Here is a 15,892-nt window from a genome sequence, read left to right as displayed (position 1 = left end):
GAGGAACGTTTCCATGAGATAACCATCTGACATGAGTGTAGAATAGTAAATTCTTATGGTCGGCGTCCATCTCCTGGCAGAATAGTGATGTGGATTTTTTTAAACCCACCTTGTTGTGATCGTTGTCCTCCTGAAGGATTCCAACTGGCCGATTGTGGAATCCTATTTGACTTCAGACAGAGTTTAACGTTTGTCCGATTTGATTATAAAATCCTACAAAAACCCTATCGACACTGATAAAACTGATGTCCACACAAGTCCTTCCTTGTGAAACAATTTATTTTCTAATTATACACCATACACTTCTCACCCTTGTACAATGAACTTAAGAATCCCCATTTGTTGCAATATTATTTGGTTCTATTTCATTTATTCTTACTTTAGTTAACAGTTCGACCAACCTGATTCAATTCACTTCTACATTACATCAGAGAGTTTTATTCTAACTTGGTACTTGGTCAGTTCCAAGGAGTACAACACACACACACACACACACACACACACACACACACACACACACACACACACACACACACACACACACACACACACACACACACACTGACACACACACACACACACACACACACACACACACACACACACACAAGCATTTAAAGGCCATTTTCCCCACTAAAGCAGGGGTTAGCCTTGCGGGCCCCATGACAATCTTCTCCACTTTAGCCTGTTTTCTGCATCTCCCCTTCTTCATCCCCTTGCCCACATTTCCTCTTCCACCACATTTAGCCAAGTTTTTCTCGGTCTTCCCCGTACTCTACTTCCGGCTGCACTCATTTCCAACACTCCTCTCACCCAGTCACTTTCATCCTTCCTCAACACATGACCCAACCATCTCAACCTGTTTCTCTTCACAACCTCCATCACAGACTCTATTCCCATCATCTTCCGCAAGTCATCATTTGTCTTCCTCTCTCTCAACGATACTCCACACATCCACCGAACCATTCGCATTTCCACCCTTTCCAGCCTTTGTTGCTGCTCCATGTTCAGTACCCATGTCTCACTCCCATAAATCATCGTACTCCTCACACATGTAGCATACACCTTTCCCTTCAGCTTCAACGACACTCCCCTCTTTGTCAGCACGCCACTCAGTTCCCGAAACTTCTTCCATGCACATCTCACTCTAGCAACCGTCGAAGAGTCTGATCCACCTTCTCCATTCAGCATGTCTCCGAGATAGCAAAATGTTTTCACCCCTTCCAGCTTCACACCACCTCCAAGATCCAACTCAACAATTCCTTCATCTGCTGCTCCCTCGATGCACACCTTACATTTGAATGTACCTGCCACACTGGTTAATGACCCTCTCACCCCACTACATTTTCGATGAACCCATTCAGCACACATTGTGCACTGAATGGAGTTCACTCCGACACCCTTCCTGCACACAGCACACGGCCACTTCCCAGTCCTTTCCACCTCACCACATGCTTTACCACTTGCCATCACCTTCGTCTTTCCGATATTCACCTTCAAACCTTTTACCTCCATACATTCCTTCCACTTGTTCATCTTCTCCTTCAGTCCATCCATACTCTCTGCAATCAACACCAGATCATCTGCATACAGCAGCTCCCACGGTAAACCCTCTACCCTCCGAGCCAGCACCTCCATCACAACTACAAATAGAAGTGGACTTAGTACCGACCCCTGGTGCACTCCTACCCTCACCTCAAACTCACCACTGTTCCCATCCTTCGTCCTTACAGCTGTGCGTGCTCTCTCGTACATGGCCATCACTACTCTGATCAACCATTCCTCCACTCCTAACTTCCTCAATGCCCATGCCATTACTTCGCGTGGGACCCTATCAAATGCTTTCTCCAGATCAACAAACCCAAAATCAACTTCTTCCTCTTCTCCATGTACTTCTCCTGCAACTGCCTTACAATAAAAATTGCATCTGTCATTCCTCTTCTTGGCATAAATCCAAACTGCATTTCGTCAATCTTTACCTTCTTCCTTATCCTCTTCTCCAACACCCTTTCCAATACCTTCATTCCATGCTCCAATAACTTTATTGCTCTATAGGAGCCACAGTCCAGAGGGTCACCTTTCCCCTTGTACAGAGGGACGAGGGTACTCAGTTCCCAATCCACTGAAATGCGGCTGCCTTTCACCACCAGATTACAGATCTCTGTCATTCTCTTCACACCCCAACTTCCCGCTGCCTTCAACATATCTCCCACAACTCCCGTCGGCCCTCCTGCTTTTCTACTCTTCATTGATCTTATAGCTTCCTCAACTTCCTTCTCAGTTATCTTCTCTGCTGGTCCTAAAACTGGGTTACTCTCGATGTTTCTATCCCATTCATTTTCTACATTCAACAGCCTTTCCATATATCTCTTCCATCTTCCTTTAATTCCATCTGAATCCACAACAATTTGTCCCACTTCATACTTCAAGCAACTCACCCCCGTCACATCAAATCTCTCTCTCGCTATCTGCCTTGCAATCCTGAATACCGCTCTCTTACCCTCCTCCGAATCCAAGCGTTCTCCGAATATCTTCCTCTGGGCCTCCTGCGCCTTTGCTACCTCTTTCTTTGCAGCCTTCTTGGCTTCCTTATAACTTTCATGTGCAGCCTCTTCTTCCACCGTTCCCTTCGCCTTTTGCCATTCCTTGAACTTCTTCCTCTTCTCTTCAATCGTCTTTCCAACTTCATCATCCCACCACCATGTTTCCGAGTGCCTCGGTGGTCCTTTTGTCCATCCACATACCTCACCAATGGCTCCCAATAGACTATCTTTCATTGACATCCAACCACTTTCAAGCTCAACCACATCATCTTCAACCATACTCAGCCTCTCTCTTAATGCTTCCTTCACTTCACAGGATATCTCAAAAAGTTATGGATGTATTCAGACGAAATTTAGTGTACAGGTTGGGTGTATGCAAAGACAAATTGATTAGATTTTGGTGAAGATTCGGATCCGGAGACAAGAATATTTTCAGTGATTCTTCACCATTGAGACGTGGGGCCAAAAACTAAATGAAGCATGATATCTCAAAAGTTGTGTTCACGGATTTAGACAAAACTTGGTGGATGAGTTGGATAGGTGACAAGAACGAGACAATTCAATTTTAGTTCAGGTCCAGATCCATATCCAGCCCATCAGTGAGATACAAAACTTAAACTGTTCAACCTGGTGGAGGTGTGCCCTCCACAGAATGCCTTTCCAGTTTCATATAAAATACAATTTTAGGACGAGTTTTTCTCACTACTTACTTCATCTTCGTCAACCTTCTCCAGAGTTGCCCGATTCAAAAAAGAAGATCAAAAAGTCAGTTTGTTGTCCATTTGGTGAGAAACATTCATTCAGAATCACCAAACACTTGGTAAAAGATCAAGCTCTACATTGACAAAGTAAGAGTAAAACAAGTTTTACTTACTGGAGACGTGTCGAGAAGGGAACATTCGTTGGTCCCATATATGTTTTGAATTTGAAATCGATATCTGTTAAATCTGCATCACGTCCTTGAAAAAGACAACAAGAGACATTTTAAGGGCACAATGTCACATAAAAATGTCCTTAACTGTACACTGTATAATGTTATATCTATACATTTTTCTAATTCATCAAACCTTTACATCCAACAAGTGAAACCACAACTCTGCCGTCCCCTCCCTCTCCCTTCCCCCACTCTAAAAATTCGAACATAAGCAAGAAAGAGCAATCAGAGATTGCAGACCCTTGTTTTACAGTGCCTTCAGAAAGTATTCACACCCCTCGACTTTTCTTACATTTTATTGTGTTGCAGCCTGAATTAAAAATGGATTCTATTTAAAGTTTTTGCCAATCTGTACAAAATACCCCATAATGACAAAGTGACAACTTGTTTTGAGAAACTTTTACAAATTAATTAAAAATGAAAGGCTGAAATGTCTTGTGTCAAAAAGTATTCAACCCCCCACCCCCCCCCCAAGTCAATATTTTCTATAAGCGTGTTTGGCAGCGATGACAGCTTCGAGTCTTCTTGAATATGTCTGCATCGGCTTTGCACATCTGGATTTGGAGATTTTCTCACATTATTCCTTGCATATTTGCTAAAGTACTGTCAAGTTGGATGTGGCACGTCAGTGAACAGCAATTTTCAAGTATTTCCACAGATTCTCAATGGGATTCAAGTCTGGGCTTTGCCTGGGCCACTCCAGGACTTTTACATTCTTGTTCTGATGCCATTCCAGCGTTGCCTTGGCTGTATGCTTGGGGACATTGTCCTGTTGGAATGTAAATCTTCGTCACAATCTCAAATCTTTTGCACTCTGAAGCAGGTTCTCCTCAAGGATTTTCCTGTATTTGACTCCATTCATTGTTTCCTCTATCCATACAAGGCTCCCAGTCCCTGCCGCTGAAAATCATCCCCATAGCATGATGCTGCAACCACCATGCTTCATGGTAGGGATGGTGTTAGATGGGTACTACTTTGCATTCAGGCCAAAGAGTTCAATTTTCATCTCATCAGACCACAGAATCTTTTGCCTCATGCTCTCAGAGTCTTTCACGTGCATTTTTGCAAACTCCAGGCATGCTGGCAAGTGCCTTTTTCTCAGGAGTGGCTTCCGTCTGGCCACTCTCCCATAAAGCCAAGATTTGTGAAGTGTTGCAGAGACGGTTGTCCTTCCAGGAGGTTCTCCCATCTCAGCCAAGGAACTCTGTTGTTCTTCCAGAGTGGTCATTGGGTTCTTGGTCACTTCCCTGACCAAAGTCCTTCTTTCCCAGTTGCTCAGTTTGGTCGGCTGGCCAGCTTTAGGAAGAGCGAGCGATTCAGATGAAGATGGCGACAATGGAGGTGTTAGTGAGAATGAAAACGCAGGTCACATGTTCACTACAGATTGGAAGGTTTAGTATTTCCATTCAATTGGTTCGCGGGTGTCAGCCAAAGTGACCACTGTATTCGTCGTGTGTGTGTGTGTGTGTGTGTGTGTGTGTGTGTGTGTGTGTGTGTGTGTGTGTGTGTGTGTGTGTGTGTGTGTGTGTCCGTCTGTGTTTCCAGAGCATAGCTCAGTGGTCTTTGATTCTATCTTGATGAAACTTGGACATGTGTTAGATATCAATGTCCAGTTGTATTTTCCAGGAGGTGGCCGTGGCTGCACCCATTATGGGTGGAGCCACGCCCACAAAATAGCCATTTTTGAGGGGTAGCCAAATTAAAAATCTATCTTCTGCAGAATTGATCGAATCGGAAAGGGGTTTCGATATTTGGATAGTACTTGGATATGCCGACAGCGATACAGAGCCTGATTTTTCGATTTCGTCACAAGGTCACAAACTTAGAAAATAACGATTTTTAACGGTTTAACTTGATTTTCTGTGGCTTGGTTGAGGGAAATGCCATGTGTGATGCTCCATTGTTATGCACATTGTCAATGCAACGTTTTTCACTCAAGCTCGGAACCTTTGACCTTTAAAGGTCACAAAGGTCAATTTTTCAAAGTTGTCAGAATTGAACTGGGTGTTCGACATTCTGCAACCAACTAACTTCAATAAGGCCAAAAAAAAAAATGTTGCATTGGCGTAACGGGTCACTGAAAAATAGGGGAGGTCGGCGGGATCTTTTTTTTTTTTTTTCCTAATAAATCCCTCCCAAAATCTCCCCCGGCTCGAGTACCACCCTTTTTGTCGGCGGGTTCTGTCCGAAACACTTCCGGGTTTTTGCGATCGCGATCGCAATCAACAAGATACTTGAAAACGACAGCAAAACAACAAAAATAGCAATAAAATAGGGTCGGCAAAATTTTTCGACAGCAAAAAAACAAAAAAAAAAACATAGGGTCGGCGGAATTTTTAGGGTCGGGCGGGTTACGCCAATGCAACATTTTTTTTTTTTTGCCGAAGCCATAACATGCATTCTGTTTCCTTATTTCAATATCAATATCCTTGTTGTTTGACCTTTTAAGGTCACATAAAGGCCAAATCTTCAAAGTGGTCAGAATCTAACCGGGGTTTTGGAATTTTGTAGTTAACAGTCTTCAGTAACTCATCGTGTTGACCCTCTTCTCTATTTCAAGGTCTTTTGTCCTTGTTTTTTGAACTTTAATGGTCACATACAGGTCACATTTTCAAAGTTGTCAGAATCAAACCGGGTTTTCGACATTCTACAGTAACCGGGTAACCGCAATGTATGCTACAGAAATCAATGAGTGCATGGGCGCCAGCTCTGACCACTCGCCTTTGATATTCGCCTTTGACCTATAAAGGTCACAAAGGTCAATTTTTCTAATTTGTCAGATTTGAATCGTGTTTTCGATATATTTAACTCAGTAAGCGATCTAAAAATCACCATCGTATACTCAACGGCCTTATACCAGTGTTATACGATTCTGCCTTGCTACAGCCCACGAACCATCGTCACCTTCCAGCTTGTCCATTATTGACCGTTTGTAAGGGGTTTTGTAGTAATTGATAAATTGGTTACATCACTCCAGCAGAAACACGATGTTTCATGGACACGACAGCACGGCACAGACACAACGGTGGGACACAGCACAGACATGAGGGGACACGACAGCATGAACACAATACGACGGTGGGATACAGCACGGCACAGCACAGACACGACATGACAAAGCATGGCCATGACAGTGGGACAAGACACGGCACGGGCATGAGGGTGGGACACGACAAGTCACAGCACAGACATTCTCTCTCAGCTGTGGAGGGGAACCATAAGATGTAGCCATGTCTGTTGTTTCATAACAGTTCTCTGTAACATTTTCCAAGCGCAAAGTCAAAAGCGAACATTTTCTCGGTCCGATCCACACTCGGGTATTTCGAACAAATTTGTCCAATTTCTGCCAAACTTAGGGTCCTTCGGCGTGAAATTATCTCGGTTTGTACAACTACCCCCAATCACCAAGGACACATCTGTGGTGTTCACGGATCAGACGGACAGCAGATCATTAGGCCATGAGCGCCAGCAAGCGGGAACCCTTTTTTATTGCGGGAAATGGAAGGACAGGCACGCCACCCAGCGGGCGGAACATAACATCAAAACCCAATCACGTGACGCCAAACATCCAATCCACATACAGCACATTTCCTCCCTCTCGAAATGGCCAAAATTAACAGACGAAATCCTCCAAATACTGAGACCACTTTCTGAGCCGTTCAGGACGAATGGGGCACTGAGGAGACATAGAAACAGATTCTTCCTGATTCGGCAGGGGTGACATACCAGTAGGACTCGTCACATTTTTAGCATCAAGAGCACCAGGTGGAAAAGCTTGTGCATTTTGTGATATGCCTTGTAAGGATAGAGGAAACAATGAATGGTGAGAGCTTCGCGCTCTGTCTGAGAGTAGCGCTGTTCAACGTCGCTGAGCGCGCAGCTGGCATATGCAATGGTCTTGCCTTCCTGAACGAGAATGGCTCCGAGGCCAACTGGACTAGCCTCGACCACAAACTGTGAATTTCTTCGGGTCGAAGTTTCGCGTAGTTGTGTCCTCGGACAGCGCCTCCTTGACGTCGTTGAACGACTTCACTTCGGTCGGTCCCCAGGACCATGCTGATCCTTGTTTCGTGAGCTGGCGCAGAGGCTCGGTCAAGGTAGTGAAGTTTCAGATGAATCTGGCACTGCACTGCACCGTGCCCAAGAAAGAGCGTACCTCAGATGAGTTTTTTGATCGGCACATGACGGCAAAATGACCAAGGCGGTTGCACTTGTAGCATGTTACGTTTCGGGAGCATATGCAGTCATCACCGGTGTGGCCCATCCGACCACAGCGATTGCATTGTGTGTCTCTGCGATGATCCTGACGGGATTCTGTGCGGGGCGGTTGTTGTGGTTTTCCACCACGGCGGCTGTTGCGACCTCCTCGCTGGGACGGCTTCTGCGCGTTGTGGCTCTCGCTGTGGACGGCGTACGCTTTCTCAGGATCGGTGCGTTCATGAGCCATCTCAGCGGCTCGTCGCTCCGAGGCCTCCATTGCTTGGGCGAGTTCCAGCGCGGTCTTCAGCGTCAGGTTCTTCTGCGCGAGCAGTTTGGTACGGAGACGCTTTGACTTGCAGGCGTCAATGATCTGGTCACGGATGAAGTCATTGATGACCTCGGGCTCAAATTCGCTGAAGCAGGTCTTCGCCATGGTGCGTAGACGTGTGGAGAATTGAGCTACGGTTTCTCCATCCTTCTGCTTCTCTTGGGGGAACAGGTGTCGGGAGTATGAGGTGTTTATAAAGAGTCAGCCGGCCGCCATACTGGTTTCAACACTCGCTTTATTCCGTCCTCATCCGAGGGGACTTCCGGTTCCGGGGTCCCGATATTATTTGGATATGACACATCGAACACTGGAAATTTGTCAATCGGACAAGCGGTTGACGAGAAAAATATGAATCGAGCAAAAAAAAGATCAAAATGTGTCGAATAACAATATTAATAATAATACTCACAATAATACTAATAATGATAATTTAAAAAATGATATGATTAAAATGATGAAATTGGCTTTTAAATATTCACAGAAAAAAGCTTCGTCAAACATTTGACAACAAAATCCGGAATGGAAAAAAGTTCCGCCCGGACACACACAGAGAGACCATGTGAGGGTTAAAAGGATTAACCACCGAGTTTTAATCAGTGGAAATTCGTGGCCGAGTGGTCTGGGACGCGGCTGGGTGTCAGATCTTGAACCTGTCTGTGTTCTCGGTTCAAATCCTGCTCACTCCCGTTAATTTCCTGAGACACGATCCTATCTGTAAACCACCCACGTGGTTCACAGGTGTCCAGGGGATTGAATATACCCAGAACCCTCGCTGTAGTTTCCAGTATTTTTAACTAATTATCCTCATGACACATTTTAATTCGTCCATTTTACGGGTTTGTTGTGGTTTCATCACCATCACCTCTCCATTCAATATTATTCTTGGAGAGGATTTAAATGATGTCATAAATCCTTCGGGAATGATGCATTCAGGAAAATCATCGATGCAGCATCGGGGAAGGTAAAAATAAAATCAAATAAAATACACGTTTCCTTCCAAGTGACTTCAACGCGAGAAGCCTGAGGCCTACCAAGTTACGGTTGCCTAGCAACGGTTCGTGTCACATGGGTTCCTGCTGAAATAAATGGGCAATGGCAGAATCGAGTGTTTGATCGCTTTACTTCTTTTTACGATTCGTTTTCACTGTTGTCAGAGACATCGATAAGGATCACGAACAACACGTCGTTGTTTTTGAACGAATCTCAAACTGAACGCTCTGTGGGAATGTCGTTTTGAGCACATGTCCATTCGCCGTTCCAATGGTGGACGGAAGCTTTGTGGGAAACGTTCCACGGGTTGTTTCAAGTGTTACTAAACAGGAATAGTGTCATTTTACTCGAAAACATCAATTCAGTATCGCAGCTTTCACTCTGCGTTCACCATCTGTGTTGTGATCCCACCCACGTTCACTGCAGGCATCAAGCGGCTTGCTATCGCTTACCAAGCCACTCGTTCCTTATCAACCATTTTTCAATCCGCTCGTCAATTTGCTCAGAAAGATAAGCAAGTGATTTCGAGGAGCAGGAGGATATTGGGACCATTCTCTGTGCAGAGCGTTGATGCCGCCTCGGCTGTCTCCTTGGCTCTTGGGCACAATCCTGGACGTGTCGCCACTCCGACACTGGACACCAGCATGGTGGCACTCATTCTGCCGACCTCTTTCGGATGACAGGCCGAGTTCACCCCTCTTCGTATTAATTCAACAGCTGAGCGGGATTTTAACTCAGGACCCTCGGATCCAATGCCCACCACCCGAACCATTGAGCCAACACCTGGCATCGTGATTTGGAGATGCTTCATTGTGTTATCAAAGATGGCCGCCATAGGCATCATCATTGATATTGATATTTGTCGACTCCATGATGATCATTTTCATTGAATTGGTTCACATGGTACATTTATTCAGTATTATGTTTGTCTTAAAATCTACGAGGTGCATACGAACATTCGGATTTGGGTTGTTAAAGAAAGTGCAGACTTAAAGTTGATTTGAAAGGACAGAAAAAAAATGTCAAATTGGATGTATTTTTCATGAGAAAGGCCAAATAATGTCTCAGACCATCTGGGCCTGAAGAAATCCAGTCTATCTTTAAATGCTGAAATTCCTGGTACAGTACTCAAACCACATCAGGGTGAATGGCATTCCGTACAGGATCATAATTCCATGGGAAAAGGTCGAGGAAGAGAGCAGAGTGCCGACTCGCTGCTGCACGGATGCGACAGCATGATTGATGCGTGATGAACACACAGAAAAAGATGAACCTCAATTAGAAACCGAACATATAAATTTCCATGACTTTGCCTCTGGAATGACATGCGTATACCAATCAACGTGAATAAACTTCAAGTTCTTTGATGTCTACTTCCACAATATCATGAAACACTTCATAAGGTATTTGCCATGGATAAGCAGTTTATCAATCGAATCAGTCATAAATCGAGTGCAAAATATACATCATCGTAATCACAAAAATAAGATCAATGGACCTTCAGCATTATCTGGGCCTTGGCCTAATATTGTCACCCAAGTTTGATAACACCCTGATTGGTGGGTCTGGAGAAAAAGTTTTTTGAAGGAATTTCCGGATTTTCCCAATAATCTATTCAATCCGCCATTTCAACACACTTTCGGTCACGTGATAGACCAGTGGTTTTCAAACTTTTTTAGTGGCGACCCAATTTCAGAACCTCTCTGCATCGCGCGACCCAAAAGATTCAAAACCCAATTCATAATATTTAAGATAAGATTTTCATATGACACAAGAAAATTTACTGTTGACTTAATTCACCATCGTCATGTTTTCATGGACGAGTAAACGGAGAATAGCCGACAGTATCCAAATAGTACAGTTGAATGTTTCAGAAGTTTAGTCCAAATGACATTTCGATACATCAGTGAGAAGGATGAGCCTGCTTTTCAGAAACCAACTTCTCTATTCGTGGAGAAGTAGATGACAATGCCAGGATCATATCATGCTCCATTTCTAAGCAATATCTGTACTTTGTTTCAATCACCACCATGGTGGAGAACGACTGCTCACAAAAGTATGATGAAGGATATGGCATGAGAACCTGAATGGCGCGCCGTGACAGGGCAGTGTCTGACGCGCCGTGTCCGATGGCAGCATTTTGCACCAGAATGTCGACAACGAATTCGTCCGCGCAAGAGACTGCGCTCCTGAATCCTGCTGGAGCTGTACAAGCTCTTCCTGTGCTGTATCATCTTCATCAGCAATCGAGTCCAGTGGAGCCGTGAAAGGATCCCAAACCACAGAAAAGGACTGCACATCCAGCTCAGGGATATGGTGCTCGAACTGTTCAATGAGCGAGCGAAGGTGACGTGCTATCTCCCCAGAATGACTGTCGAGCTCAGTATCATCGTACTGGCAGGTCATTGGATGCTCCACCAGACAGGTGAAAGGCTGAAGCGCTTAACAGCTGCTTTGACTGCCAGTAATTTTAGAGTCGCCAGAAATCTGCTCATTTTGTCGTGAAAATCATGAGGTTGGCGTCTTTGCCTTGGAGGGAGCGGCTGAGGACATTGAGACGTTCAAAGATGTCAACAAGATAGAACAATTCTGACAGCCAAGAGTCCAACTCAAGCAACGCGACCCATGCCATTTTCCCTTGTGTGCGTAGGAACTCCTTCAGTTCATCTTTGAGCTCGGAAACGCACAGAGGAACGTTTCCATGAGATAACCATCTGACATGAGTGTAGAATAGTAAATTCTTATGGTCGGCGTCCATCTCCTGGCAGAATAGTGATGTGGATTTTTTTAAACCCACCTTGTTGTGATCGTTGTCCTCCTGAAGGATTCTAACTGGCCGATTGTGGAATCCTATTTGACTTCAGACAGAGTTTAACGTTTGTCCGATTTGATTATAAAATCCTACAAAAACCCTATCGACACTGATAAAACTGATGTCCACACAAGTCCTTCCTTGTGAAACAATTTATTTTCTAATTATACACCATACACTTCTCACCCTTGTACAATGAACTTAAGAATCCCCATTTGTTGCAATATTATTTGGTTCTATTTCATTTATTCTTACTTTAGTTAACAGTTCGACCAACCTGATTCAATTCACTTCTACATTACATCAGAGAGTTTTATTCTAACTTGGTACTTGGTCAGTTCCAAGGAGTACAACACACACACACACACACACACACACACACACACACACACACACACACACACACACACACACACACACACACACACACACACACACACACACACACACACACACACACACACACACACACACACACACACACACACACACCCACATACACACACACACACACACACACAAGCATTTAAAGGCCATTTTCCCCACTAAAGCAGGGGTTAGCCTTGCGGGCCCCATGACAATCTTCTCCACTTTACCCTGTTTTCTGCATCTCCCCTTCTTCATCCCCTTGCCCACATTTCCTCTTCCACCACATTTAGCCAAGTTTTTCTCGGTCTTCCCCGTCCTCTACTTCCGGCTACACTCATTTCCAACACTCCTCTCACCCAGTCACTTTCATCCTTCCTCAACACATGACCCAACCATCTCAACCTGTTTCTCTTCACAACCTCCATCACAGACTCTATTCCCATCATCTTCCGCAAGTCATCATTTGTCTTCCTCTCTCTCAACGATACTCCACACATCCACCGAACCATTCGCATTTCCACCCTTTCCAGCCTTTGTTGCTGCTCCATGTTCAGTACCCATGTCTCACTCCCATAAATCATCGTACTCCTCACACATGTAGCATACACCTTTCCCTTCAGCTTCAACGACACTCCCCTCTTTGTCAGCACGCCACTCAGTTCCCGAAACTTCTTCCATGCACATCTCACTCTAGCAACCGTCGAAGAGTCTGATCCACCTTCTCCATTCAGCATGTCTCCGAGATAGCAAAATGTTTTCACCCCTTCCAGCTTCACACCACCTCCAAGATCCAACTCAACAATTCCTTCATCTGCTGCTCCCTCGATGCACACCTTACATTTGAATGTACCTGCCACACTGGTTAATGACCCTCTCACCCCACTACATTTTCGATGAACCCATTCAGCACACATTGTGCACTGAATGGAGTTCACTCCGACACCCTTCCTGCACACAGCACACGGCCACTTCCCAGTCCTTTCCACCTCACCACATGCTTTACCACTTGCCATCACCTTCGTCTTTCCGATATTCACCTTCAAACCTTTTACCTCCATACATTCCTTCCACTTGTTCATCTTCTCCTTCAGTCCATCCATACTCTCTGCAATCAACACCAGATCATCTGCATACAGCAGCTCCCACGGTAAACCCTCTACCCTCCGAGCCAGCACCTCCATCACAACTACAAATAGAAGTGGACTTAGTACCGACCCCTGGTGCACTCCTACCCTCACCTCAAACTCACCACTGTTCCCATCCTTCGTCCTTACAGCTGTGCGTGCTCTCTCGTACATGGCCATCACTACTCTGATCAACCATTCCTCCACTCCTAACTTCCTCAATGCCCATGCCATTACTTCGCGTGGGACCCTATCAAATGCTTTCTCCAGATCAACAAACCCAAAAAACAACTTCTTCCTCTTCTCCATGTACTTCTCCTGCAACTGCCTTACAATAAAAATTGCATCTGTCATTCCTCTTCCTGGCATAAATCCAAACTGCATTTCGTCAATCTTTACCTTCTTCCTTATCCTCTTCTCCAACACCCTTTCCAATACCTTCATTCCATACTCCAATAACTTTATTGCTCTATAGGAGCCACAGTCCAGAGGGTCACCTTTCCCCTTGTACAGAGGGACGAGGGTACTCAGTTCCCAATCCACTGGAATGCGGCTGCCTTTCACCACCAGATTACAGATCTCTGTCATTCTCTTCACACCCCAACTTCCCGCTGCCTTCAACATATCTCCCACAACTCCCGTCGGCCCTCCTGCTTTTCTACTCTTCATTGATCTTATAGCTTCCTCAACTTCCTTCTCAGTTATCTTCTCTGCTGGTCCTAAAACTGGGTTACTCTCGATGTTTCTATCCCATTCATTTTGTACATTCAACAGCCTTTCCATATATCTCTTCCGTCTTCCTTTAATTCCATCTGAATCCACAACAATTTGTCCCACTTCATCCTTCAAGCAACTCACCCCCGTCACATCAAATCTCTCTCTCGCTATCTGCCTTGCAATCCTGAACACCGCTCTCTTACCCTCCTCCGAATCCAAGCGTTCTCCGAATATCTTCCTCTGGGCCTCCTGCGCCTTTGCTACCTCTTTCTTTGCAGCCTTCTTGGCTTCCTTATACTTTCATGTGCAGCCTCTTCTTCCACCGTACCCTTTGCCTTTTGCCATTACTTGAAATTCTTCCTCTTCTCTTCAATCGTCTTTCCAACTTCATCATCCCACCACCATGTTTCCGAGTGCCTCGGTGGTCCTTTTGTCCATCCACATACCTCACCAGCGGCTCCCAATAGACTATCTTTCATTGACATCCAACCACTTTCAAGCTCAACCACATCATCTTCAACCATACTCAGCCTCTCTCTTAATGCTTCCTTCACTTCACAGGATATCTCAAAAAGTTATGGATGTATTCAGACGAAATTTAGTGTACAGGTTGGGTGTATGCAAAGACAAATTGATTAGATTTTGGTGAAGATTCGGATCCGGAGACAAGAATATTTTCAGTGATTCTTCACCATTGAGACGTGGGGCCAAAAACTAAATGAAGCATGATATCTCAAAAGTTGTGTTCACGGATTTAGACAAAACTTGGTGGATGAGTTGGATAGGTGACAAGAACGAGACAATTCAATTTTAGTTCAGGTCCAGATCCATATCCAGCCCATCAGTGAGATACAAAACTTAAACTGTTCAACCTGGTGGAGGTGTGCCCTCCACAGAATGCCTTTCCAGTTTCATATAAAATACAATTTTAGGACGAGTTTTTCTCACTACTTACTTCATCTTCGTCAACCTTCTCCAGAGTTGCCCGATTCAAAAAAGAAGATGAAATAGTCAGTTTGTTGTCCATTTGGTGAGAAACATTCATTCAGAATCACCAAACACTTGGTAAAAGATCAAGCTCTACATTGACAAAGTAAGAGTAAAACAAGTTTTACTTACTGGAGACGTGTCGAGAAGGGAACATTCGTTGGTCCCATATATGTTTTGAATTTGAAATCGATATCTGTTAAATCTGCATCACGTCTTTGAAAAAGACAACAAGAGACATTTTAAGGGCACAATGTCACATAAAAATGTCCTTAACTGTACACTGTATAATGTTATATCTATACATTTTTCTAATTCATCAAACCTTTACATCCAACAAGTGAAACCACAACTCTGCCGTCCCCTCCCTCTCCCTTCCCCCACTCTAAAAATTCGAACATAAGCAAGAAAGAGCAATCAGAGATTGCAGACCCTTGTTTTACAGTGCCTTCAGAAAGTATTCACACCCCTCGACTTTTCTTACATTTTATTGTGTTGCAGCCTGAATTAAAAATGGATTCTATTTAAAGTTTTTGCCAATCTGTACAAAATACCCCATAATGACAAAGTGACAACTTGTTTTGAGAAACTTTTACAAATTAATTAAAAATGAAAGGCTGAAATGTCTTGTGTCAAAAAGTATTCAACCCCCCCCCCCCCAAGTCAATATTTTCTATAAGCGTGTTTGGCAGCGATGACAGCTTCGAGTCTTCTTGAATATGTCTGCATCAGCTTTGCACATCTGGATTTGGAGATTTTCTCACATTATTCCTTGCATATTTGCTGAAGTACTGTCAAGTTGGATGTGGCACGTCAGTGAACAGCAATTTTCAAGTCTTTCCACAGATTCTCAATGGGATTCAAGTCTGGGCTTTGCCTGGGCCACTC

The 15,892-nt window shown here is 44.4% G+C and overlaps 1 protein-coding gene across 1 annotated transcript; it reads right to left on the bottom strand.

Annotated features, from left to right (window-relative positions):
- Positions 1–791: 791 nt before the first annotated feature.
- Positions 792–15,577, bottom strand: LOC147018912 (uncharacterized). Its single transcript, XM_085899025.1, has 2 exons — positions 15,137–15,577; positions 792–3,502 (listed from the first exon to the last, which is right to left on the bottom strand). Exon 2 carries the CDS (start codon positions 2,820–2,822, stop codon positions 1,815–1,817), a length of 1,008 nt encoding a protein of 335 aa, XP_085755151.1. The 5' UTR covers positions 2,823–3,502; positions 15,137–15,577; the 3' UTR covers positions 792–1,814.
- Between the last annotated feature and the right edge of the window lie 315 nt (positions 15,578–15,892).

Source organism: Eptatretus burgeri, chromosome 10, assembly GCF_056783735.1.
Source record: "Eptatretus burgeri isolate ZD-2024b chromosome 10, Ebu_testis_v1, whole genome shotgun sequence".
Lineage (NCBI taxonomy): Eukaryota > Metazoa > Chordata > Myxini > Myxiniformes > Myxinidae > Eptatretus > Eptatretus burgeri.
Note: the sequence above shows the minus strand (reverse complement) of the source record. Positions and strands in the feature narration are given on the sequence as shown.

Coding starts and splice junctions, on each gene's coding strand:
- LOC147018912 (XM_085899025.1), bottom strand. CDS start 2,822: ATGGTTGAAGATGATGTGGTTGAGCTTGAAAGTGGTTGGATGTCAATG.